This window comes from Alosa pseudoharengus, unplaced genomic scaffold, assembly GCF_046254945.1.
Source record: "Alosa pseudoharengus isolate Yale_2024_CS ecotype anadromous, Long Island Sound unplaced genomic scaffold, YU_APseudo_1.1 YU_APseudo_1.1_scf_9, whole genome shotgun sequence".
In the NCBI taxonomy this organism is placed as follows: Eukaryota; Metazoa; Chordata; class Actinopteri; order Clupeiformes; family Clupeidae; genus Alosa; species Alosa pseudoharengus.
In genome coordinates, this window is record NW_027468881.1 from 2,791,339 (window position 1) to 2,818,418 (window position 27,080).

The window sequence follows — 27,080 nt, forward strand, 5'->3', positions numbered from 1 at the left end:
AAAATAAAAATGGTTCGTTTGGTATGCATTTGCTATCTACATTTTATCCTCTAGCATTAAGAGAAAAGGTCATTCAACCACCAACACTATATTTTTTGAAAGCCTACACCCTCTGTATGTGAGTTAACAAACAGTCATGTTATGTACAGGGATGTTGGAAATTAAACGTTCTAAAGAATATCTGGGTTCAGTCAGAATATCTGGGTTCAATGAATTGAACATGGAATTTTAGAATCTTCCATTGTTGAACATAATCTTCAGTAAGAATGTGCAAAACTCCCCTGCTGAAGGGTTAAGGAAAACTAATTAAACAGCCTAGATTGTCTTAAAGCCTACACCCTCTAGACCGGAGCTTAAACATGTCCCACCTTCTTATATAATGTACCATGCACACTAGTTTTGTATTGTATATACTGTAGGTAAATCAGAGAGTTTCTAATGAGGAGACACAGCACTCAAAGAATCTCCCATAGAAATGTATGGTGTTAGTTCGTAACACAAAGATGGCAGTCGTCTACACATATTCCGCCCCTTCCGCCGCCAAAAGTTGACATATGAATACATTGTGCCAATCATGTAGTATGTTGTGAATACATTGTCCCAATCATGTGTTGTGATCTCGCAGCGAGGTTGGTGTTATGAAGCCTTGCACACACGCAGTTCAGCCCAAAATAGATGCCCGATAAGTGCCCAAAATGCACTGCAATATGGCCGCCGAGTGGAGGGACTTGCCTAAAAGGGCTTTGAGTAACCAAGTATAAGGCTACATTTTGGCCTTGACCATTAAATAGAAACTAGTTTGATGAAGATCCTTCAAACTGCTTCAGAGATATGCAAACGGCTATTACACACAGTTGCGTTCCGTCAACGCATGCTAGTGGGCGTTCCCGACGGTAGCTATGCAAATGACTTGAAGTACAACCGTAATTTGATTGGTTGGTGCCGTCCCTCGATTGGCTTGATTGGCCGGTGCCGTCGTCGGTGCAGCAACAGCTGAACTACTCAACGCTAGCGACAGGAGCAACGCGACGCAACAAACCCACAATTCAGTTCGGCAACGGATTACGTAACCCCATGTAAAGTGAACTGGATGCGTCTCCAGCACGGCAACGCACGCAACTGTGTGTAGGAGCCGAAACACTGCATATCCATTTCTGTGCATGACCCCATTCAAGTGTGATCTTTGACCCCACAACCTTGAGTAACTAATCCATTCATCAAACCCTTATTTTTTCTGTTACAGTTTGGCATTGTAGGCACATAATATTCTCAATCAACATTATATGGGCCCTATCTTAACCCAGCACATTGTGGCACCAAGCCTGACACAAGTCTTGTTCCTAATCTACTAGGGCTACAGTATTCTGATAGCATGTTTTTTTTTTTTTTTTTAAATGGTTATTGTATTTAAACAGAAGTAGCCTAATATTGTATATGTCCTATAGACTATAATTATAACTTTATTGAAGTTATTGTGGGGCAATTCTTAAAGTAATATTGACTTTGTAGCACATCTCTAAAATGCTAGACCTGCGCAGGTCTAAAACTGAGAAAATTGTAGTTCGATCACAATTACAATATGAATCATTTCAATTATCTAATGGCAAAGACTACAAATAATCATGCACAATGTATTCACATTCCCAAATGAAACAGCCATTTTGTAGGTATATCCATACTTGGGACTATGTTTTCATTCAGGGAAATCAATGCTCAAAGTAGCTGTGTTTCACCAGAATATGAACATAGTACTAAGTATGTATAAGCTTACAAAAGGACTGTGTCTCATTTCACAGTGTTATCTGTACACATTGTAACTACACAAATAACAGCATGTAAATAGCTAAATTCTTCTGTCACTATTGGGAGGTGTAGGCCAATGAAGCCGGCCACCTCGAGGCACTAAGCTAGGTTAGCGGTGGGTGTGTCATACCGAATAACATCATGCACGGAGATGAGAAGGGTATGTATCGACTTATAAAACTCTGGGGAGGATGGTGAATGAGCTAAAGTCCCAAAAAGTCGGCATGTTCCGTTAAGGCTGCTAACAAAGCAACCTGGACTTCCAGAACAACTCAGCAGTGCCACAGGCTGATTGCCTCCATACCATGCCACATTGATGCAGTAATTTGTGCAAAATCAGCTCGACCAAGTATTGAGTCTATATATTGATTAGTCACATTAGTTAATTTCTTTTCGAAAGGTCAACATTTCTGTATTATAACCTCTTTATTCTAATATTTTGGAATACTGATTTTTGCTTTTCATGAGTTGTAAGCCGTAATCATCAAGATTAAAACAAAAAACAGCTTGAAATATTTCACTTTATATCTCATGAATCTAAAATATATGGAATATTCACCTTTGAAATATCAGGGGGAAAATGTAACTTTTCCATGATATTAATTTTTTTTTAAACCGACCTGTATATCCAGTGGATTACTTCTGTCCCTGATCAGTCACAGGTGGTTAACATGGTCGAAAAGTCTTAAAATTTGTCACACACAACAGGTGTCACACAAAGCAGTTAGGTACAAGAGCTTGGCCCCGGGCATGGCCCAGGGTCTCGTTAGTGCCCCCTTAGGTGACTGATCCCGTGGTTGGCATATACATCCAGCTACACACACCAAATTTGGTAGGTGTGAGTATCTCCCCAAAATGAACAACTTTTATATGTACAATGCATTAGCTACGCCCAACAGGAAGTGAGGTATTTGGGATTTTGTGCGCACTACCATATGATGAATTGTGATGCCAAAAGAGGTGCTTCCCATGGGCGAAAACTCATGAAATTTGGCACACACATTAATTGGCACAATGAATACACAGGTATAAAGGCTTGGCTCCGGGTCTGGCCCAGGAACTCCATAGCGCCCCCTTATGTCACAGTCACTTGTAGTTGACATATAGTTTTAGATAGACACATCAAATTTGGTAGGTGTACAGTATTGGTTCCCAAGGACTAGGTCGCGACACGCTCCCACCCGGGAGATTTTATTTGGGTCGCCAGCACAATTTATGTTGTGTAATAGGCCTAACTTATACCATTTAGCCAGGAAAGCTAACAGTTTTCTACAAGTTTGTTAACTACAGTCACGGCCCTATGTGCAATTTTGCATTTAGAATAGCTCTGAAACTGGGGGGTGAACGCATCGCAGAGGGGACAGTGTGGACATCTCACTCACAAAATGAAACATTTCTGTGGGGCGCCTGCCATGGACCTCGCAGTTGCAAAATGCAAGGGACATGAATTGGCCTCTTTGCACAAACATTAACGGACCGATTAAAATCTAGTCAACTAAAGCAGACATCCGTATACCGGACATGGCTATTCAATTTGCGTCATAGGCTGTAGATATTTTTAATTGTAGGTGCACTCTTTAAAGTTAAAAGCAACCTCCTCACATTCCTTAATATTTCGGATTTAAAACACACTACAGCACATTATATTAGGCTACAATTTAAATGGACATTTTAAACGCTATTATTTCCTCTCGTTTTCCACCTTGTGAACTCTACTAGGCTAGCCTACAATAAAGGCACATTATCTTTTGGCTATTGCGCAAAAGCCTCTTGTTCCATTCTTACAACATAGCCTGTCACAACATACCGTGACAGGCGTATCTTTTCGGTAGTCATTTCCAACTTTCCACGCTAATGATGCTCAAAATGCAACACAACTTTGTTGTGTTTTACAGCTTTGAAAGTATTTAACATTGTTTCATGTGTAATTGAGATTGCAGAATTGTGGGAAACTGAAGAGTCAATGCATCACCAATCCCTGTAATAATAGTGGTAGTAGGCCAGACCTAGTAGGCGCTATTACGTATCCAGATATGGCACTGTAGAATGTTTTTTTTTGGGGGGGGGGGGCATAGAAAAGTTTGAGAACCTGTGGCCTAAAACAATAAAACAATATTGGTGGATGATTGTTTGCTCTGAAGTGAATGGGTCACGATGGTCTGTCATTTTTAAAAAGTGGGTCCCCAGAAAAAAGGTTTGGGAAACACTGGTGTACAGTATGTACCGCCCCAAGACAAACAACTTTTGGATACATGGCATTAGCCAAGCCCACAGGAAGTGAGGTAATTGAGATTTTGTGCGTTGTGGACATGATAAATTTTTACGCAGTTTTCCTAGACGATTGATCCGATTCATGTCAAAGTTGGCATATACAGTATGATGCCAAGATGCTGCTGCGAAGCTTTTTTGATATGTTGCAATTTGACAAAATGGCGAAACTACCCTGCCACATAAACAATAAGTGTGTCATAAATTCACCATGCATTGCTTGAAATATTTTCAATTTCACAGGTTATTGAATACCATGGTAATGATGATATTATGATAATATGCATTATGGGCATGTGAATATCATCACATGCCCATAATGCATATTTGGCATGGCGCCACCAACTGGCAACAGAAAGAATGGCAATTACACTGATGGCACATGATTAATTTCAACATACTCCTCCTAGATGGTCTGTCAGATTTATGTGAAATTTGGCAAACATGATGCTAAGATGTTGCTGATGTTAAACTGTGAAGGGATTTGTTGTAATATGCTGATATAGCGAAATAATGAATTGTTATGATTTTAATATCTCGCCACATAAACAGGAAATGTGTCACAGTGCATTGAATAAATGGTCTGAAACTTCTCAGGTTAATAGATATTATGATTATGATGATATCCAGACACCCAACGGGCCTGCCTGGCATAGCGCCACCACTTGGCCAAGCAGGAAATGCAGATATAACCTCCGGAGTATATGCGGAGATTTGTCAAACGGAGGTCCTACCCCTCGGATGATTCAGATATGATGCTAACCTGCGGACCTTATACTGAACTTATACGGACCTATGTGACAACGACATACACGCACATTACAGAATCTCCATGTGGTTGTCGAGTGAGGGGTGGGGGCTTGTAGAGTTCACAAGAGGCGAGATATGATGCAGAATATATGCAGCCGCTGTCACAGCTGCTGTTTGTTTACAAAGTGTATGCATTATGTAGGCTAAAGAAATCTATTGTGCATAGGCTAATACTTGAAGTAGTCACGTAAGTGCGCACTTGAAATTGACCTACAGTATTTGTATGTGTGCTTCGAATAAACACATTTATCTGTTTTCAACGTTATGTAGCAGAATTACTTGGCTGGAACCCCAAATCTGGTTTGCGTTGGAGAGAGCATGCACAAACTTTATGGTACCAGCCAATTCAGTAGGCTAACTCAAGACTTCAAGGCCATCATATACAACGTTTTTAAAGGAATTATCCGGAGTAAAATGCACTTTAGATCGATTTCCGGATGATTGGGGGTACATACGTTGAGTTGACATCAAAATTATGTCATTCGGATGTGTTTTGAGAAAGTTCGATTGTACCGTTTTCAGTCACAAATCGTAGCCTGGAAGTGAGCGGGGCATTTCAATTGCGCCGCTACAAAACGCTATTTTTGTACCTCTTCTACAGTTCCAAACAACATAACACTTACGTGGTAGTGAGTAGAGGGTCCCTAAAGCCAAACCGAAGTATCCCGAGGTCTTTATGTGGTCCAATAGAGAGTCCAGAATGAATTTCATCAAGCCAGTACCTTTACAGAAATGTTGCCATCTTTGCCGCCATCTTGAGGGGAAAGTCTGTTATTGTCGTCAACGACGTCGCTGTAGGCTACTGCCTTTTCAGCGCCTTCTGCTTATGATGAGTCGGTCTTTTGAATTCCTTTGGCCTTGCGATGCAGTTGTAGGCTACATCAACGTGTCTCTTGCCGTTCCCTTCATGTGTTCTATCACAATGCTGTCTGCCCTCATGGACAGTAGCTCCGTGATTTCTGCATCTTTCCAGGTCGAAGATTTTCTGGACAGCACTGCCACTTCATCATAACACTGGCATTTAAGTCAGATTTAACCACATGGACGCACAAAAGAAACGTCACCGACACGCCCTCTCACTAGGTGTGAATTTTAACCGCATGTTCTACGCTTCGTTCAGACACAGCTCATTTACATAATGTCCGGAGGAAATACTCGGGGTTTAGACTTCCATATGACCGTTTATGTCGTTCAAATATACGGCCCCACCGTTTAACATCCGCCGAACCTCCGGTCTTACATGTATGTCTGAAAGGGCTTTGTATGTCTTGTCTGTCTGTACTGTACGAGCCTAAGCACTAAACCAAATTCTAGGCGATGTTCCATCGCACAACTTGACTTGACTTATAGCATAGCGCCACCATCTGGCCAAGCATGAAATGTGCCATAAATTATGATTTGAAATGCCTAAGCATTTGTTAGCCTAGGCATTTGTCAGCAAAGCCTTTATATATCCATACTAGTATAATAGTATTTCTGATATGTTGCGGATCATAAACGGCCACAGCAATGAAGAAAAGTGAAAGTGATTGACAATGACTGACTGACTATTATTGTGTTACATGCTCCTGTTGTAAAGCACTTTGAGCTGCATTCTGTGTATGAAAGGTGCTAAACAAATAAAGCTTATTATTATTATTATTATTATTATTATTATTATTATTATTATTATTATTATTATTATATAAATCATCTATGCTTTGGCTGATTGCTCTGAAATTTTACAAAATACTGGATATCATGATGATGATATTCATATCCTACTAACATGCCTGGCATAGCTCCACCAATTGGCAAGAGAAGGAATTTATTTATTTATTTATTTATTTTACTTCTGTAAATCAATCAGATTCATCAGATTAGGTGTATATGACATCCAGACACCCAATATGCCTGGCTGGCATAGCGTCACCAGCTGGTCAAAGTCAGAATATTTTTTAGAATTTATCAACAAAATATTAGTTAATATAAATCTGATGATATCCACATGCCCAAACTGCCAAACTGGTCTAGCGCCACCAGCTGACCAAACCATTGAAAACACCTTGGTTAACTGGTTGGAAACTATCAGATATTATTATTATGATGATATTCACATGCCTAATTAATGTGTGTGGTATAGCACCACCAACTAGCAATTTCTTTTGGATATTTCACACATCTATACTGGAACACACACACACACACACACACACATACATACACTTACAGAATCTGACACACAAAAAAGGCATTGTTATTAACATGACCAGTCAAAAAAACACATGAGTCTCACTACACACCACACACACGCCCTCTCTCACCTGCTCTCTCTCTCTCTGTCACACACACACACACACACACACACACACACACACACACACATAATAACACTGACCTGCCTGTACATTGCAAACATAGGAAAAATCTGCCCACACATACACATGCATGCGCACACGCACGCGCGCACACACACACACACACACACACACACACACACACAAACACACACCCACACCCACACACACAAATACACAAGCTGAATTTACACAGAATTTACATACCTCGCCATATAAACAGGAAACGTATTTTAAATTTGTCATTGACATGGGTCAAACCTCACAGATTGTTCATTGTTATGGTAATGATGATTTCACATGCCCACAATGCATACTTGGCATAGTGCCACCATCTGGCAACAAATAAAATGACTATTACACTGGTGGCACATGATCAATTTTGTGCTTGTGTCAAAATTAGAGAACATGATGTCAAAATGTTGTTGATATCGACTAGTTAAGGGATTGTTGCCCAAAATGCATGTCTGATATAGCGCCACCATGTGGCAACAGATAAAATGGCTATTTCACTGGTCTTACCTCTACCATTCCTAGAAATTTTATCAGATTTGTTTCACATTTGGTGTAACTTGCAGGCGTCCTAATTTTATATTATGGGCTATTATGGGGGGGGCATCAAAGGTTACCATGTGTAAAAACCAGTGTTGTAGTCAAGTCACTATGCCTCGAGTCCGAGTCCAGGTTCGAGTCCTCAGTGTTCAAGTCCGAGTCGAGTCCACTACTCATCCGAGTCAAGTCCGAGTCGAGTCACTATTGATCCACGTCGAGTCCGAGTCGAGTCCCCATTGATCAAGTCGAGTCCAAGTCCAGCACTAAAGTAAGCATAGCCTACATGTCGTTCCATTTTTTTCCATTGCAGATGAAATCCTTAAAAGCAGGGTGCCATCACTTGTGTGAAAGTAGTATTGCCAAATTTCTTGCCAAACCCAATGTGTTGTATTTATTATATCGGAGAGAATACCATACCATAGCTATACCATAGCCTATAGGCCTATAGGCGATGTAGAGCAATCCACATCCCAATCACACAGGCCATTAAGTCACATTATGCTGACTGCTGACAATTGTATAGGCAGTGTTGTAGAAGTTCATACTTCACAAGAGCTAGATGAACGTTGGAGTAGGCCTATTTTGTAAGAGGTAGTGTGGATCATAAAAGGGCATTTTTTTAAATTCTGGCTGTTAAATAGCCTACACAATTTTAGCGCAGTTTGGGAGGGACAGGAGCAGGGCCCGTCTTGGTAGCTTCTTTCTGACTCCCGTGACGTGAACACTGCTACCGGCAACTGCATAATTATGTTATCACTTCACTGACACTATGGAGACATATTTCACGTCAACAATAGAGATGAAAACTAGCTTTAGGTTAACGAAGATGTAGATCATCTGCCTAATTAATATATTTGTGCAACAGGCCACGTTCATTTCAGCGAGATGAGTGAAATAAATGTTTTTTTAAGCTGCCATCGCCATACTATTTGCTACGATATTCACCTGTTAGAAATAGAACACGTTGCTATTTCCTTTTTTTTCGTGCACTGGATTAGGCTATCAAATCGCTCGTTTGAACAGTAACAGTAATCCAGTTCATGTGGTTTTAAATATAGTTGTTTCTGGCCTACCCACGAGAGGTTCAGTTTGTCAGTATAACTTGCGCAGACACGTAGGCCTACATTGACACTACATGGACACTCTATTAGGCAATTTAATGTTATGCTTCTATATTTTATGACACCAAAATTAAGAAGTATGCTATATCTTGATAGGGAAAACGTTTAGTTTATTTTTCTTTCATCCGATAATAGCCTGCTGCAAATTAACAGACAGAAGCACAGCTGGGCACGCCCCGAATGAAAATGAATGAATGGAACCTCGCTTCTCGTGTCAGTCAGGGAAAACACTGTTCACCAAGTCACGATGATCAGCTATCCAGCAGCAGTGTGTGTTGTTTAGCCTAGGCTAATCTTAGGTAATGTTATGTCATGTATGAGAACTAATATTGCCTGGCAATAGCCTACTACATTGAAATAGCGGCGGCCATATCTCCAGGCATTTTGGTGTTAAAGTTAACGTTAGTTTGCTTTGCATGTGAACATGATGTGACTTGCGATGTAGCCTACGACACGAAGCAGTAGCCTAACATTCCCTTGAACTAAAATTAGTATTACGAACAATTTAGATATTAAAATCATATAGCAAATTATAGCCTAATGACATACTACAATTATAGCCTTATGATATATTACAAAAAAAAGTCGAGTCCTCGACCGAGTGCGAATGCAAGTTCGAGTCATCAGTGCTCAAGTCCAAGTCAAGTCACGAGTCTCTAAATTTAGCTAATGACTTGGACTCGAGTTCGAGTCTCGGACTCGAGTACTACAACACTGGTAAAAACTCATGCAATTTGGCACCCATGTCATCCCTCACAGTCTCTATTCGGGGACAGAGATTTTACCCCAGTGGGTAGGCTGAAAGCAGTTTTTTAGGATAACTAGTCAACAGTTATATGCATTGCACAAAATGTCATAAAATAATAACTTGGAAGCATATCATTATACCCTACTTATTCCACTGCTTGGTTGAATTTCCCATTGTCCTACGTAATTTAGAACGACCATTAACTGTATGTTATTTGCACACCTATGAAGTAGATCCATTTTTTTGGCCGTATTACACTTGTATATTAATTCGACGAACTCGTTGTGAAGTTTAAATTAACTGTCACGTTGCATCCAAGCTGAAAAATGCAGACATTTAGAACATGGCAACATTGTAGCATATGACTGACGTGGCTTTTAGCTAGATGGATGACAGCAGGCTAAGTAAAATAGCGATGTTTCAAAGCTAAAGTTCATCAGAATCTTGGGATACGCCTGCTTGACAACGGGAGAGACAGAACTAACGACTGGCCTTTGGCCGTAGCAACCATCCATTTAGAACTAGTAACGGCAGTTTGTCCTGCAAGTTGAGAAATTAGTTAATATGTGTCGGAAGAAATTAGTTCTACAAACAAGACAGTTTTAGCGATTAAAACTTTTAAATTGTAACAGGAAATGAACACGCAAGTGGCAACAGTGGAATAAGTGAGATAATGGACTCCACGGTGGTCTGTTCACAGAAATTAATGCACTTACGAGGTTTAAACGGCCCTCCGCTTCGCGTCGGGGTCGTTTTACAACCTCGACCGTGCATTAATTTCTGTGAACAGACCACCGTGGTGTCCATTATCCCTTACATATTTGTGGTGTAGTGCCACGCAGTGACTACCATTGTTGTAAAACGTCAAACCCAACAGGAAGTGAGCAAGTGCTTCCGATGTATGCAAAAACACGTAGTGAAATAAATTCACGCCACAAATTCCACAAACAATCATATTGACAGAAAGCCTATGATGTAACGTTTATGAAGAAGTTTTCATTAACAAAATTGGTTGGGGCATGGCAGAGTTATTAGACTGAACGTCTTCGGTACTAGAGTACCGAAATTAGAATGGGCCGTCTGCAAAGGGTTAAAATTACAGAGATAAAATTACAATGTCACTGTCCAAATACTTATGAACTGTTCATACCATCTGTTGAGTTACTGTGATCATCATTTCTTGAAGGTTTCTGAGTGTATACTATTGCCGAAAGCATCAAAGTTATCCATAGCAACCACAGGTCAAGTAGCTAATTCTTTCTTACTTTATCTCTCAGAACTCAAAACACAAATCTATCTCACCTATTTCAGAAGTACAGTACAGGACATACAGTCAAAATAAGATATCTGATATGTTAGAATTAGAATGCCTTTATTGTCATTGCACATAGTGACAACGAAATTCAATTGCACTTCCCCTAGTGGTGACACATAACAAGACACATGAGACATGAAACATGAACTACACCTAAGACAAAAGACAGCAAGACAATATATGCACAGTAATAAATAAATAAGTTGCTAAAAAAAAAAAAAAAGACAGTCTAAAGGGTGCAGTGCCGTCAATTGTTCAGGTGTTTAATGGCACTTGGGTAAAAACTCTTAGAGAGTCTAGAGGTGCGACACTGGAGGGAACTGTAGCGCCTTCCAGATGGCAAAAGGGTAAACAGATCATGGCCTGGATGGGTGAAGTCCTTGATTATGTTTTTTGCACGTTGCAGGCATCTGGTGTGATATATGTCTGTGAGTGATGGCAGCTGTGTTTGAATGATATTTTGCGCAGATTTCCTTACTCTGTCCAGAGCTTTTTTATTAGCAGTGGTGCAGCTGCTAAACCACACCAGAATGTCATGTGAGATGATGCTTTGGATGTAGCTCTAGTGTCTTCTGCATAGCTTCATAGATTTACCTGTATGATGTTGCCATATTTCACAATATCTCCATGGACCTTCTTATTCTCTGTCTCATTTTGCTTTTGCTCCAAGTTAGATGCATGCTGTGAGCAGTGAAAAGAGAGCTTGTATGAGGATTACATGACAAATAACATCTGATTACATGCATAACATAAACTATTATAATAGAACCAAAATCTCAACCATACAACGGTTTATCAAAAGAAAACTGGAAAAAAATCCAGGTCCAGGCCCTCAGTGGGAATGCAAAAGATAAAAAGCCTCAAAAGGTGCCTGGACCTGGATTTTTCCCCAATTCTTTTGATGAACATGTTAGGGCTGTCAGCGTTAATGCATTAATCGCGATGCAATTAAGGAACAAGCATATAAAAAATTATTTATTTTAATCGCATTAATCGCGTGCTATGCCAGCAAATATTTGTTTTATTTTACACCGCCACTTTTGTTTTGTTATCAACAATCCCCTTTTAGTACATGGGCCAGATGAGATGTTGGTACCACTCAAGGTGGCAAAGGTTGCTTTTTGAAAAGATACATGTCTGTAGTTAACATTTTTTTATGATAACCCTTCTGGAGTCACAGCTAAATTAGTGGTATCAAGTTACCCTCCCCCATTGAAAAAACACATTTTTGATGCAGGTGCCTATCTTGTTATTGGCCTTTTTGTTAAATGGAATGGAATGGAATGGAAATCTATTTATTTGAAGCAGGGACAATGCACAAAATAACATTTATCCTGGGATCCAGGAAAATATGTCTTGGGCCAGGTTGTAGCAGCAATTGCTAATCTGCACCTTTAGTCCCTGGATATAAAAACATAAAATAAAATAACAGTAAAATAAAAAATCAATAGGACTATAGATAATGTGATGGGCATAGTATTTTACAAATGAGCAATCTTAGAATAGAAACATGGACGCCAGCAGCCCACTTACACTCTCTTACCCACCTCTTAGTCAAGCATGAAAAGGTATGAGAATCTGTACATAATATGAATTCTGTGGGGAGGGCATTCCACTGTCTCATGGCCACACATGAGAAAGAGGAACTCCCAAATTGTGTTTTACGACGAGGGATGCTACACTCCCCCCTTGTGACACGTCGTGTAGTTCGCTCAGTATTTTCAGAGCAGAGTGTTACAAACTTTTTCAAAGGGGGAGCAGTAGCACTGTAAATTATTTTATGTAGTAAAGACACATTTGAGTGTTTCATTAGATTTTCAAAACTCAATAAACTATATTTGGCCAGTATATGACAGTGATAATAATGGCATGTCTTTTTGTCATGAATTTTAAGGCAGTTTTTGTACAAAGATTCTAAAGGTTTTATCACTGTTTTACCTGCCTGAGACCAGGATGTGATGCAGTATGATCAGGGTGAGGGATGATCATTGCTTGTAAGTATGTACTAGATGCCTCAGTGGTAAGAGAGTTTCTTATATTTAAAATTTGCTAAATTAAATTTCAGTTTATTGCACAACTTTTTAACATGATCTTTGAAAGTAAGATTTGAATCAAGAGTTACTCCCAAATATTTAAATTTCTCTACATGTTTTATGTTTTGTTGATTTACTGAAATTTTGGGATAGGTCTTGGGTTTAGATCCAATGGTGAAAAACAGTCTTTTCAACATTAAATGTAAGGCATGAATTCTGTATCCAGTCACTAACCCTACTCAAAACACTTGTTAGCTTATTTGCCACATCTGTTGCACTTCTCCCATGGACATACAATAGTGTTATCAGCATACATAATAATATTTATGCTCTTGCAAACAAGGGCAGGTCATTAATATACAAGCAAAAGAGCAGAGGACCTAGAATTGACCCCTGTGGCACTCCCAGGGTGGTGGCAAATGATGTAGATAATGTGCCGTTTACTTGCACACATTGAGTTCGGCTACTTAACCCTTAGAACCCTAAGCTGTTTTTAGGGCATTTTCACTACCTTTATTCATAAGGATTTATTCTGGTCATTGTGAGTGCCACACACACATATTATATATTGTTTTTTTTCAGCAGAGTCTAGGCTATCCAGATCTGCCATCATGTCATGTATTAGTAATAGCATTGATTTTATTTTAATTAAAATATAAAAAGCGTATTATAAAAATTATTATATTTTGACCTGTATCTCACCATAGCAAGCTCATAGCTCTACATGCATTTCATGTGTGTGTAGGGCAGACTGTCCTGAATCGGGCAATATAATTGCCATGTTGGAGGGATACTCTGGGGCTGAGCAATTTACAGAAATATGTGGTGTGTGATTTATGGAAATAAATGCCATTTTTTATTTAGTGATGAAAAATGACCTTTCTGCGCTCCATATCTATGACACGAACTGATCTGACCTGACTTGACCCAAGTTTGCGTGTTAGCATGTGTGCCATAATGATTCTCAACTTTTCACTGCATTGCTATGAACAAAGTAAAGGCAAAAAAGGTGTTTCTTTGTTCAACAAATTGGGATGCAATGTGAGCCTTGGATACCATGCAGGAATTTGCTAGGATCTCAAAACCGGATTATGAACATGCTTTGCCGTAGAGAAAAACACGATAGCGTTGGATTATAAACATGCTTTGCCACAAAAACAGACAAAAACGTGGGGTAAGTCCAGCTATATGAAGTTATTATTTTGCTGTCACTTCGTCTGTTTTATAACCCAGAAGGATGTACTTGGTATCAAATGATAGCTCTGTGTCTCCTCTTTCATCTGACATGCGTGGCATATCTATCCGATCACGGGTCCGCGAGTAATTTAAACGAGAGTAATGGGTGTGCAGCGTTGGTTTGTGTACATGACGTTAATATTTTGCAGTCACTTCGTCTGTTTTTATAAGCCAGAAGGATCGATATACATGGTACCAATGGATAGCCCTGTGCCTCCTCTTTCATCTGATATGCTTGCCATATCTATGCGATCACGGGTTTGCGAGTAATTCAAACGAGAGTAATTGGTGCGCAGGTGAACGCAAAGAAGTATAGACTGTAAATATGATGCTATTTGATTTAATTTTCATACTTGATCGTACAGACAAGTGTGTGGTCTCGTTGGAAAGCCCCACTTCTCATGCTATAAAGGTTTCATCTCGCTGCGATGAACAGCCGCGGAGCAATGTAACAGAGAAGAAAGGGTGTGTTTTTTGACGCACTTTGCGTCAATCGGGTTCTAAGGGTTAAATAGGACTTTATTAAATTTTGGACATTTGGCAGATCCACGGCTCAACTGCCAGGGGTCTTGGTGTGTGTGTTGGGAGGACGACAAGGGAGATGGGATAGTGTGCTGTGTATGTGATGAGAGGCCAGTGTGCAATATGTGTGTTGGAGAAGGTTCCTCATGAGACAATGTGCTGTGTATTGGGGGGGGGGGGCAATGTACTGCAAGTATGGTGAAGGGACTTACTATTGCAAGCAGAGTACTGTATGTATGATGTATGTGAGTGATGACAGTGAAGATGTGTGTGTGGGCGGGAGGGGAGTGGAGCAGTGACTGTGTGTGTGTGTGTGCAGTGTGTGTGGGGGTAGGTGGAGGCAGTGTGCTGTAAGTATGTTTTAACTGTCTATTTACAGATTTTTCCTCTCCAAGTATCTTATCAATGCTCTTTCAGAGCTTTTTAGAGTTTCCCTTTGCTTCGCTGATAATATTGAGGTAAAAGTTTGCTCTAGCTTTTCTAATTTGTTGTGTGACTTTATTTCTTAAACTTTTAAAAATGAGATGATCAGTATTTAATTTTGATTTTAAAAATGTTTTCAGAGCAGCATCTCTCTTTTTCATTAACTTTTCATTAACTCCCAGAGAGCTGTATTGAACCAGGGTAAATTATATTTCCTATTTGTTTTCTTGCCCCTTGTTTTGGTGTATTTTAGTAGAATGTCTTTAATGGTAGACATTAAATCAGTGCAGGCAGACTCACAGGGCATACTACCAATAGTCTCATGCCAGTTTACCTGTTTTATTTCATTTTCAATGAGAACCATGTCTTTTTGAGGAAAAAAAGGCATTGACTTTCCTCTTATTGAGCTTTGATCTTTAAAACGTGTTTTTGACAGTTAAAAGAGATATTTGATTTTATTATGTTTGGTATCATTTTAAAGAGGACAATCTGAACTTTCCTTTTGTGAACACTTTGGACAAATACAGCAGCCCTGGAGCTCTTCAAACTTTTAATCACACAAATTTCCTGCCATTTCCACCTAAATCATCTTTTTTCTTTTAATCCTGTGGCATCAGGGAGCATCAGAGATACAAATGCAAACACTGCAATACTGGCATGACTAAGGATTCAGAAAATGTATAATTTACCCATAATATATCATTCTGAGGTGGTGATTTTCAGCTTCATATCAGGCATGGTGTTTTTTCGAAGAAAGGTCGTTTTGCCAACCTCTGAGATTTCCTTTGCTATTGGACTCTGACTTTAATTTATACTCAACCATCTTTTTGAATGGTCTTGCTGTGATGTTTACTAATATTAGAACATGCAATACCAATTAAAAACTGCCTCAAATATATAACGATTTGGAAAAATCACTGTGACAAAATAAGGCTGAACACCCTCCCAATTTTTTATATGACTTTCAAAAAAAAAAAAAGCAAGTTTGAACCTGATACCCTGCTGTCCGTTTTTTGGAATATGGCTCTTAAGTTGGGCGAATATGTGTTTTTTTTAGTGCTGTCAGTTAAACGCGTTATTAACGGCGTTAACGTAAACCTATTTTAACGGCGTCAATTTTTTTAACGCAAGATTAACGTTCTTTTTGGTTAAACAAACTTTGTAGTTTTTTCACATGCTGTTGTAACAACTAGTAACGTTAGAACAACTACAACACCACACTGGATTTAGCTAGACCGGAAACTAAACAATAAGCACTGACGAATGGAATGGAACGTTGTATGTGCTGCACGTACACGCCCCCTTTTAGGGAAAAGATGACTGATATAATGGAAACCTATGCTGCATCAAAGTGGGGAGCGAAAAGGGCTCATACTTACTAAACAAACTTGAAACAAACGTGAATAAAAGGCACAAAATAAGGTTGGTGTAAGAGTTATCTGTGTGTTCATGGGATTAATGTGACCATGTTCCTATGGTTTGCTCTTTCTAGTTTACAGGAGTGTCACGAATGTATCGATAGGCACAGTCAATCTGCCCGTGGCTGACTATAACTAAGTTCAGCAAGCTTAACTTTACATGTCATAACATCAACTAAACATCAGTCACACATTCATTCTATCACTTGTAATATGAACGTAGCCTATTTCCTACAACTACAGTAGGTGAGATAATTGGCTATGTTTTACTAAAGTTCCACAGTTAGCTAGCTAGCAAGCTAACCGTTTTGCATGGGATATTATGGTAAGTGTACATGCTAAATTTGTTCTCAACATGGGGTATTGCAAACGAATTAGGTTGGTAATGTACATAGTTTCGACATGAGTAAGTTACATAAACATAATTCTTCATAACTGCCGTGTTAGTAAAATGATTGAATGTCCTGTGAATTAAAAATAGATGTAACGTCAACATGTGATTACTAGCTGTCTATCAATGATATAATGTTAACTTGTTTTCCTCTAAAATGGGGCGTGATGCAGATTAGATGTATCTTTATGATGATGCGCCGTTAGTAGGCTACGTAAAGGCATGCTGCACACACTTGTTTGGGCTTACGAGCCGGCCAAAGAGTAGTAGCCTAGGCTGACGCATTAAATGTGTGCCGCCAAAGATTCTTTCACCGTCACTTGTTCTGTTATCAACATTCCTCTTTGGCTGCTTCTATTTGCGATGCACTCTGCTTTCGACATTCATTTACATTAGATTCCATTCTTTTCAATACAACTCCGCACACCAGCATCGCACTTTGGCGCCGTGTAAATCACGATTCAGTTATATTTGGTCGACGCTGCTCCATAAAATCCATTGTTTATCCAGTGTTTGCCTGTTAAAAACTTCGGCGCTGATGTGTGTGGCAAGTGACAATGCACCATAGACTGTAGGCCTATAAAATGGCAATACACTCATGTTGAAAACTTCCTTATTTTCAACTGAACTCAAAGATAATGAATATAGTATGAATATAATATTTTCTGTTTGTTATGCCCTTTATAATGTGTGTAGGCCTACATTTTGTGCACACACTTCTACGGTAGCATTTATTTCAGTTTATATCAGCTACATTTCTGAAGAATATTGTGTTGCCTCAGGTCTGCTGCACATCTTTTGAAATTTTATTTGAAATAATCAAATACGTCTTAAAGTTCAGTTAATAAAGTAACTTGCTTTGCTTTCATTTGAATCCCAATCAAGATGCACAATAATTGCTTTATTGTTAATATGGACTCCTGGAAAGTTCAGAAATGCAAAATAATAGAATTTTAACCATATGATAAAATATGTGATTAATCGTGATTAACTATAGGAATTCAGTGATTAATCGTGATGAAAAAAATTTATCGTTTCACAGCACTAGTTTTTATTTTTATTTTAGAGCCTTAAAGCGATGGTTCGGAGTAATTTCACCCTAGGGTCCTTTGCACCATGACCCCGAGCCAAACACCCTCCCAGAACCTTTTTTCCCTTGGTCGAACCCTGGTCGAGTAGCGCTATCAAAAACCAGGAGTTTATTTAAATAAGACTTGCCTGATTATCTGCTACTATACCGCTGGATCGACGTTTCTTCCGTGATTTGGGAAAAGCCTGTAAAAGTCCTGGCAGGAAGCATGTATAAGGATGTAGATCCAGGAATGCACTAATATTTTATTCGTAGTCCAGTTTGCAACAATTATTAGTTATTACTAAGTTGTAAACACTTCGGAAAAAAAATATTTAAAACTTGATATACCAAAAAACGTTGATGTAATCGCTTCCTGCAAGGACTTTTACAGGCTTTTCCCAAATCACGGAAGAAACGTTGACACAGCGGTATAGTAGCAGATAATCAGGCAAGTCTTATTTAAATAAACTCCTGGTGCACTTACAAACTTTCTAATGCCTCGTTATTGGACTAAATGTCGTAGTTGTACTACTGCAGAAGTTTCGTACCATTCAGGGCATTATTAGTGGGGTAATTTACGAGATAAAAGTTGGTTCCATCATGACTGCAGAACGTCATTCGTTTCTGACGGCGCTACTCGACCAGGGCTCGACCAAGGGAAAAAAGGTTCTGGGAGGGTGTTTGGCTCGGGGTCATGGTGCAAAGAACCCTAGGGTAAAATTACTCCGAACCATCGCTTTAATGTCTGTGAAACTACTTATCTAAGAGAGACCACCTTTTGTACAGTTACCAGAGATGCTTACTGTAAAAGCTAAGTCTTCTTTGACTTCTGACTTCTGAGGGCTCAACAACTCTTCAATGTGCTATTTTATTTCACCAAGTCAAAGTTTGGAAGACGTTTAAGTACCTACCATTCTAGGTTATACTTGAGCTACACCCCTGACATTCCATGTCTGGATGCTATAAGTATTGACTGTAGAAAATTTGAAGGCTACAGGTGAGATAGTTCTCCAGATATTGCTGTTTAAAAATGGCTTTTCAGAGTATAATGCAAAACAAATGCCCCTCATTCAATATTTTTTAATGAGAAAAATATTAACAGTAGAGACTTAAGGAGACGGAATGACTCAAATGTACGCCTAGAATTTCTGTAAAAATCAATCATAAGATACAGGGGACTATGATCTGAAATATGAATATTACCTATTGCACAGTGCAGAAGTGTTTAATCCATCAAACCAAGGTGCTACCAAGTGAGGTGATGTATTATATCATCTATATTTATTTTTATTTTCATTGATTATCTTGGGTCAGACTGTCTATTTACTAATGAGCCTGAGGGCCATCTCATATCTCGATTCTTTGAACCTACACTTCAACCTACCTAGCTAGTGGTTAGGTTGATTGACAGATCTGCCACCAAGTAGACGCGGACTATAAATAGACATCTCACCTTTGTGTATGGTTTGCATTGATGAAGGTCTGAGGACCGAAACGTTTGTACATCACCTCACTTGGTAGCACCTTGGTTTGATGGATTAAACATATCGTTTATTTATTTTTCAATGGCTAATAATGGTGTGCGAGTTTTTCCTTGATTGACTGTTACATTGCCCAAAACGAACGCACCCGCACCGCCTTGAGTAATTGGCGCGAGACCCTACCTGCCTAACTTCTCCTATTTCTAACATCACAGTGTTAATTTTCTCATTCATTTTAGTTTTGTCTAGTGCTCGTACCTGATGAATCTAATTTATCATTAAGCCTTACATTCCAGTCCCCACCACATATCAAAACCCCTTCAGCATCTGATATCATGATGTCAAATATCTGCTCATAAAAGCTCCAGTCACTGTTTGGGGGTGCGTACACATTTAACAGGGTAATAAGAGAACCGTCCAGCTTCCCTTTGATTAGTAGCCTTCATATCTCCATTCCTTATTTTTTTATCTAGAATATGCTCAGAGTTAACTGTGCTTCGAATTAAAATGGCCACCCCTCTCCTATTGCCAAATACATTACATGTGATGATGAAAAATCATGTTCAAACCCCAATCTACCGAGTTCTGTGTGTTCTGTGGCGTTTAAGTGGGTTTCCTGTAGGACGCCCATATGGTTGGCAATAGAATATCAAAGTCATTCACATTGTAATACTAGTTAATACTTTTATACTAGTTAAACTACTCATTAATTAAATATGACAAGCACTCCACTTTAGAACAGGAAGCATATTCTCACTTATACTGGATTAATTCATATGTATTTAGGCAGTATTAACAGTTGTAGGTTTGCATTTCATTCCACAAGAACAGACCATGCTATTTGGATGTTGTTAATGGAGAAAGGCTGTTCTTTTGGAACTGCTACATAATAAGGCCAGAACTATGCATTGCCTGCAATGATCATAATTCTTGTCCTATTGCCTCCTAATTTACCAGAAATAATCAGTAGTTAGGACCTTGGTAGCAGACTTAAGTCTTGGTCTGTTAAGGGTGGAATATGGTCATGCCTTGTAAATTATTAATTAACGAGTGATAACTGCTAATTAAGGGATAATATCTTACTAAGAATTATGTTAGTTACTGGCTAATTAATGATGAATATGGGTGTGTTAATTTAAAGTGTTACCGTAAATACATATTAGGGGGACTGTAAAATAAGGGGTTGCTGTACAGTTTAAAAGCTCAAAGCTTTTTGCTAATACCATGGTTTACTTGTGAGTTTACAGTAGGTTGCTTTAAGTCATAGATGTTGTATAATCAATAACATAGGACTACTAACTATTGTTGTCAAAGTCATGGCACATTCTGATAAGATAAATTGTCTATAATTGAAATGCAAATACAATTGAGTTTGTGTGTGTATGTGTACATACAGTATGTGCATGCATGTGGGGGTGCACTAAAATACCTGCAATTTCTGAAGGAGCACAACATCAGCAATCTTGTCTTTTTCATATTTAGCTTGTTTGGCTTTCCAGAATTGCTTCTGTGCTGAATAGCGGTTCATGGGACACACCTTGAAAAGGCAGTCTGGCATAAGAGAAAAAAAAATTAATTGAAGGCTTGCTGTATCAAAATTATCAGGTTCAGGGAGATGTCTGAAATACTTATACTGTAAATTACAAAACTGATTGAAACAACTGAGACAGGGCTTAGGCATTTAGCACACTACATTTACATAACATTTATTCATTTACCAGATGCTTTTTATTCTAAGCGACTTACTTGTCAGTTATATTAAGGGCCATTGTCCCAGGAGCCACTCGGTGTTAAGTTCCTTGCTCAAGGGCACAAGGGTGGAAGCCGTGAATTGAACCCACAATTTTTCAGCCTGCTTCATGCTAGCCAAGCTCCTTAGCCACTACACTACCACCGCCCACACTATTATGTACAGCTGTAGGCCTATGTATTTTTAGAGCCATTCAAAGTCAAATCAGCTGGAGCTTGCATATCTTTAGTACATTCAGTGCATATGGAACATATTCACAGCGCTTCACTTTTTCCACATTTCGTTATGTGACAGCCTTATTCCAAAATGGCTTCAATTAATTGTTTTCCTCAAATTCTACACACAATACCACATAATGACAACATGAAAAAACTTTTTTTTTTTAATGTTTGCAAATGTATTAGAAATAAGAACAAAAACATAATATGTACATTTGTGTTTAACACTTCACTCAGTTCTGGAATAGTGCCCTCTTCTTTTAAACAGGCAAGGGTTACACCTTTGCTTAAGAAAAGTACACTTAATCCAACTGATGTGAAGGACTACAGACCTGTCTACCTTCTTCCTTTCTTGTCAAAGGTTTTGAAGAAAGTGGTCTTCAAGCAAGTATGTGACTTCCTTTATAGACCATACTGTATGCAGTCTGGTTTCAAGAGTGGTCATTCTACTGAAACTGCTCCTCTCCATTACCTTCAACACCATACAACCTGTATTGCTAAAAGAGAAGCTACACAGGATGCAGGCGGAGACATCCATAACATCATGGATTGTGATTACCTGACGGAAAGACCAAAGTTTGTACGGATGGGAGGATGTGTGTCCGAGCAGGTGGTTAGCAGCACAGGAGCACCGCAGGGGACTGTACTCTCTCCTTTCCTCTTCACATTATACACCTTAGACTTTCAGTACAACTCTGCAACCTGTCATCTGCAGAAATACTCTAACGACTGCATTTGTGGGGTGTGTGAAGGATGAGGAGGAGACTGAGTATAGAGAACTGGTGAACAGCTTTGCGGCGTGGTGTGGAAACAACCACCTACTCTTAAATGTGGCCAAGACCAAATAGATGGTAGTGGACTTTAGGAGGGCTAGGACAAAGTTGAACACTGTCTCTATCATGGGGAAAGAGGTGGAGGTAGTGGAAAACTACAAATATATGGGCATACATCTGAATAACAAACTGGACTGGAAGTGCAACACTGAGGCTGTTTACAGGAAGGGACAGAGCAGACTATACTTCTTGAGGAAGCTTAGGTATTTTAATGTGTGCAGCAGGATGTTGAACATGTTTTACCAGTCTGCTGGCAAGTTGAAAAAAATAGCTGGTTCTGTAATTGGAAGTACACTTGAACCCCTAGAGTTAGTTGTTGAGAGAGGGATGTTGCAAAAGCTCCTTAACATTATGGACAACACCTCACCACATCCACTGAAAAAAACAGACAACAGAGTGTTTTCAGCTGGAGGTTGCTTCTACTTCACTATAACAAGGACCGTTATAGAAAATCATTCCTGCCCACTGCCATAACTATTTACAACAACTACCCTTTGAGAGAAAAATCTTATGCTGAGAGACAATGCAGTTTACAACCTCTTCAAAATAGACTATATCCAATTGTATTTATTTATTTATTTATTTCATTTTTTAACTTGTATGTATGTATGTATGTATATGTGCAGTGTTTCCCCTAAGTTTATTTTAGCACGGCGGCCCGCCATGGTTTAAATACCGCCACGGTATCAGAATTGGGGCAGATGCACAATGTAGTTGCAGTTAGTTTTTAAATAATCCTGCCAACGTAATTTCCCCTGCTGGCTGCCGCTCATATTGCAATTTAACAATAGTAGCCTACAACTAGTCAGAGGTTATTATGGCCTGTCCAGTTTCACTTCACATATTATATATTGTATTGATGTAGCGTATTTAAAATATTAACTCAGTGTTTCCTCTTCATTTAGCGGCTGCTTCAGAATTAGGGGGGACACAATTGTCCAGACTCATAGTAGGCTAAATGCCCTCCGCTGGCTGCAGAAAATTGCAGTTTAACAAATAAACAGCAATGCTAATCCGAGGTACCAGTCTAGTTTTATTCCATGAATATATTGTTTCTATAGACATTAGTGGCAAGCGCTATCAAGAGCTTCCATGTACTACGCATGTTTGTCAACATCGCAAAAACTACCATTTTTGCACAACTTGGTGGAAAGGTGTAGCACAGGCTAAGGAAAACCCATACATTTCTGGAGCTGATCGTATTGAAAGTATTTCTCATATCGTAGCCTATGAGGTTGCTCGCAACAACAGCAAAAATGAAACAAGGAGAGTGGATGTCTCTGCGGAGACACCGCTGTTAAATTAGATGCACACTCAATCGCGATTCGATGCAGGAAAAAAGCTACGACTGGTAGTAACGAAGGTAAATTGGATTAAAGCAAAACTTGGCCAAAAACATTTTGTATGCACTTGCGGTGATAGCCTAGTCATAGTCATAGTCAAGTTTATTTATATAGCACAATTTAAAACAACCCGTGGTTGACCAAAGTGCTAAAAAAAAAACAGATAAATAAATAGTTAATATAAGACAAAATGAATCAAGACACACACAAAAAAAAAAAACACAACAGGAAAATAAAACTAAAATAATATGTACATATATATAGCCTATAATTACATTCCACAATTCATTTAATAGCATATGTTCTTTTAACTTGGCTTTAAAAGCACCAATAGTTGGTGTAGATCTAATGTGAAAAGGGAGGTTGTTCCACAACTTGGGCCCAGCTACTGAAAAAGCACGGTCACCTTTGTTTTTTAGACGACTCTGAGGTACTGAGAGCAGTTGTTTATCTGATGACCTCAGAGTTCTGGGAGGGCAGTGAAAGTGTACAAGCTCACTTAAGTATTGGGGAGCTTGTCCATTTAAAGCTTTAAAGACAAAAAGAAGAATTTTGCAATCTACTCTAAATTTCACTGGTAGCCATTGCAGATTTCAAAACTGGAGAAATATGTTGTGTCTTTTTAGACTTGGTGAGCAGCCTTGCAGCTGCATTTTGCACCATCTGAAGTCGGGATAGAGTGGACTGAGTGACACCAAAATAAAAGGAGGGTTACAGTAGTCCAGGCGGGATGAAATAAAGGCATGGATCAATATCTCAAAGTCTTTGAAAGAAAACAGTTTTGGCTTTACTTAAGATTCTAAGGTGGTAAAAAGATGACTTGACAACAGCATTAATTTGTTTCTCAAATTTAAAATCAGGGTCAAGTAGAAAGCCAAGATTTCATGCATAAGGTTTTACAAATCTGGCAAAAGACCCTAGTTCACTAATTGCATTATTTGCAGCTTCATGTGAACCAAAAAATAGAATTCCTGTTTTGGATTCATTCAGTTTTAAAAAATTGATCGACATCCATTGTTTAATCTCTTTTAGGCAATCAAGCAATGGGTTTAGAGCACCAGAGGAACACATTTAAATGGGAGATACAGTTGTGTATCATCTGCATAGCAATGATAGGATATACCATGCTTTTTCATAATTTGACTGAGTGGCAACATGTACAGTGAGAATAAAATACAACTAAGCAGTGATCCCTGTGGAACACCATAAGATAAGGGGGCAGATGAAGATGAAGTATCATTGAAATAAACTGAAAAAGTTCTTCCCTCTAAGAAGGAGGCAAACCATTTCAGTGCAGTTCCTGAAATTCCAACCCAGTGCTCAAGGCGCTCTAAAAGAATGCAGTGATCTACAGTGTCAAAGGCAGCGCTAAGATCTAGCAGCATAAGTAATGCACAGTTCTTTGCATCCACTGATAGTAACAAGTCGTTAGTGACTTTAATTAAAGCAGATTCCGTGCTGTGTTTAGGTCGGAATCCAGACTGGAAGATGTATAACATCTCATTCTCTGATAGAAAGGATTGGAGCCTAGTAATGTGAATCATGGACTGTAGCCTAACCAACGAAAGTAAAGGAGATTTGCACCAAATAAAGGCAGTATTGTGGGTTGTGTTTCTACATGTTAGCACAAAACTTAATTTCTGTCATAAACAAAGTAAGCTAAGCATTTTCTCCATTGTCAATGTGAACTACCAGTATCTAAGTGACATGTGACATGTGGTTTTCATGCATAGGTTAACGTATATATTGATATATTTTTATATTATGAATTGCTGCTGTAATACCATAATTTCCCTTTGGGGATGAATAAAGTAATCTATCTATCTATCTATCTATCTATTCTGTCTGTGATTGAAGCATTGAGAGTAGCTAAGCCTCTGCTCAGTCATCAGTATTAATTCTACTAGATTTATCTGCAGCATTTGATACTGTTAACCATGACATTCTCCTTTCTACACTATCTGAACTGGGAATTTCTGGGAAAGCTCTTGACTGGTTTGACTCCTACCTTAAAGGGCATTATTTCAGTGTGTCTTGGCAGGGACAGGTATCAAAGTCTCATGACCTCACCACAGGTGTGCCTCAGGGATCAATGTTAGGGCCCCTGCTTTTTTTATTTACACCACTTCCTTAGGTGAGACCATTCGCTCCCATGGATTTGACTATCATTGCTATGCTGACGACACTCAACTTTACCTATCTTTCCCACCTGAGGACTCTAGTGTTTCCCATCGGATTTCTGCATGCCTTAAGGATATTTCAGTCTAGATGAAATATCGGCACCTTCAGCTTAATCTCTCAAAAACTGAGCTTCTGGTGTTTCCAGCTAAAACAGCTATTCCCCAACAGATTAACTTTCAGTTTGACTAATCTTCACTGACCCCAACTAGATCGGCACATAACTTGGGCGTCGTAATTGATGACCGACTTAATTTCTCTGAGCATGTAGCCTCAATTGCATTAGGAAGATCAAACCTCATCTGACACACAACTTCTTGTTCAGGCATGGTTATCTCCAAGCTGGACTACTGTTAATTCACTGTTAGCTTGCCTACGTGCTTGTGTAGTAAGATTGTTACTGATTAAGAATGCTGCAGCACGCCTGGTCTTCAGCCAAAGAGGACACATGTAACTCCTCTCCTAGTTACTCTCCACTGGCTCCTTATAGTGGCCAGAATTAAATTTTGGGCTAGTTTGCTACCTTACCATGTATTCTTTCACACCAACAAACAACTGTGCGCACCAACGCAAATATGGACACTTCCTTTGTATCAGCAACCAATCGCAAAAGTTCAAAGGCGAGTCTAGGCTGAGAACAGAATCTCATTAGCTGTGTTTCAAGGCTGTTTTCTCAAAATGAGACCCCTCTCCCACTCTGAGCACGAAATCTCCACTTCAGAAGCACTTACATACACCAAACTTTCAAGTCTTATGCCTAACTATATTTAGAAGAGTTTTACAGAGGGATTTGTTGATTTATTATTCCAAGCCTGGTTTATATGATCAATCTTTTAGGCTACAGGATAACAAAAAAAGATATCCATAAATCCCTCTGTAATTTGTTTCCCATCTAATATGTGAACACAATGAAAACAATGAAAACAAATTAGCGCATATTTAATTTGACAATGCATCATTTGCATATGTAAACATTAAAGTGTAACTCCAGCGAAAAAGGACCCCAGGGTCATTTTCTGCATTAACCCTTTGCAGACTGCGCCGAACATTCCATTTTTTCATACTCGATGGCCTTATGGCACAAAAAGGCTTATTGTATGATTATGATACAACTTCCCAACCCAGTATCACAAGGATTCGTTGTGCTGTCACGTTTGGTTAATCTATTCCCCGTGTGCTGGGGTTGGAGTACAGTGGGCATCGCTTTCAAATGACCCCTTCAGTCGCGG

The 27,080-nt window shown here is 39.1% G+C and overlaps 1 protein-coding gene across 3 annotated transcripts in view; it reads right to left on the reverse strand.

Annotated features, from left to right (window-relative positions):
* itpr3 (inositol 1,4,5-trisphosphate receptor, type 3) overlaps window positions 1–27,080 on the reverse strand; it is a 363,942-nt gene that overhangs the window by 307,954 nt on the left and 28,908 nt on the right. For all 3 annotated transcript variants that reach the window (XM_076277395.1, XM_076277396.1, XM_076277394.1), the window contains 2 exons: window positions 20,959–21,080; window positions 11,548–11,634 (listed from right to left, as the gene is read on the reverse strand). In XM_076277395.1, coding sequence (XP_076133510.1) covers window positions 11,548–11,634; window positions 20,959–21,080 — 209 coding nt within the window. The remainder of the gene's footprint in view (window positions 1–11,547; window positions 11,635–20,958; window positions 21,081–27,080) is intronic.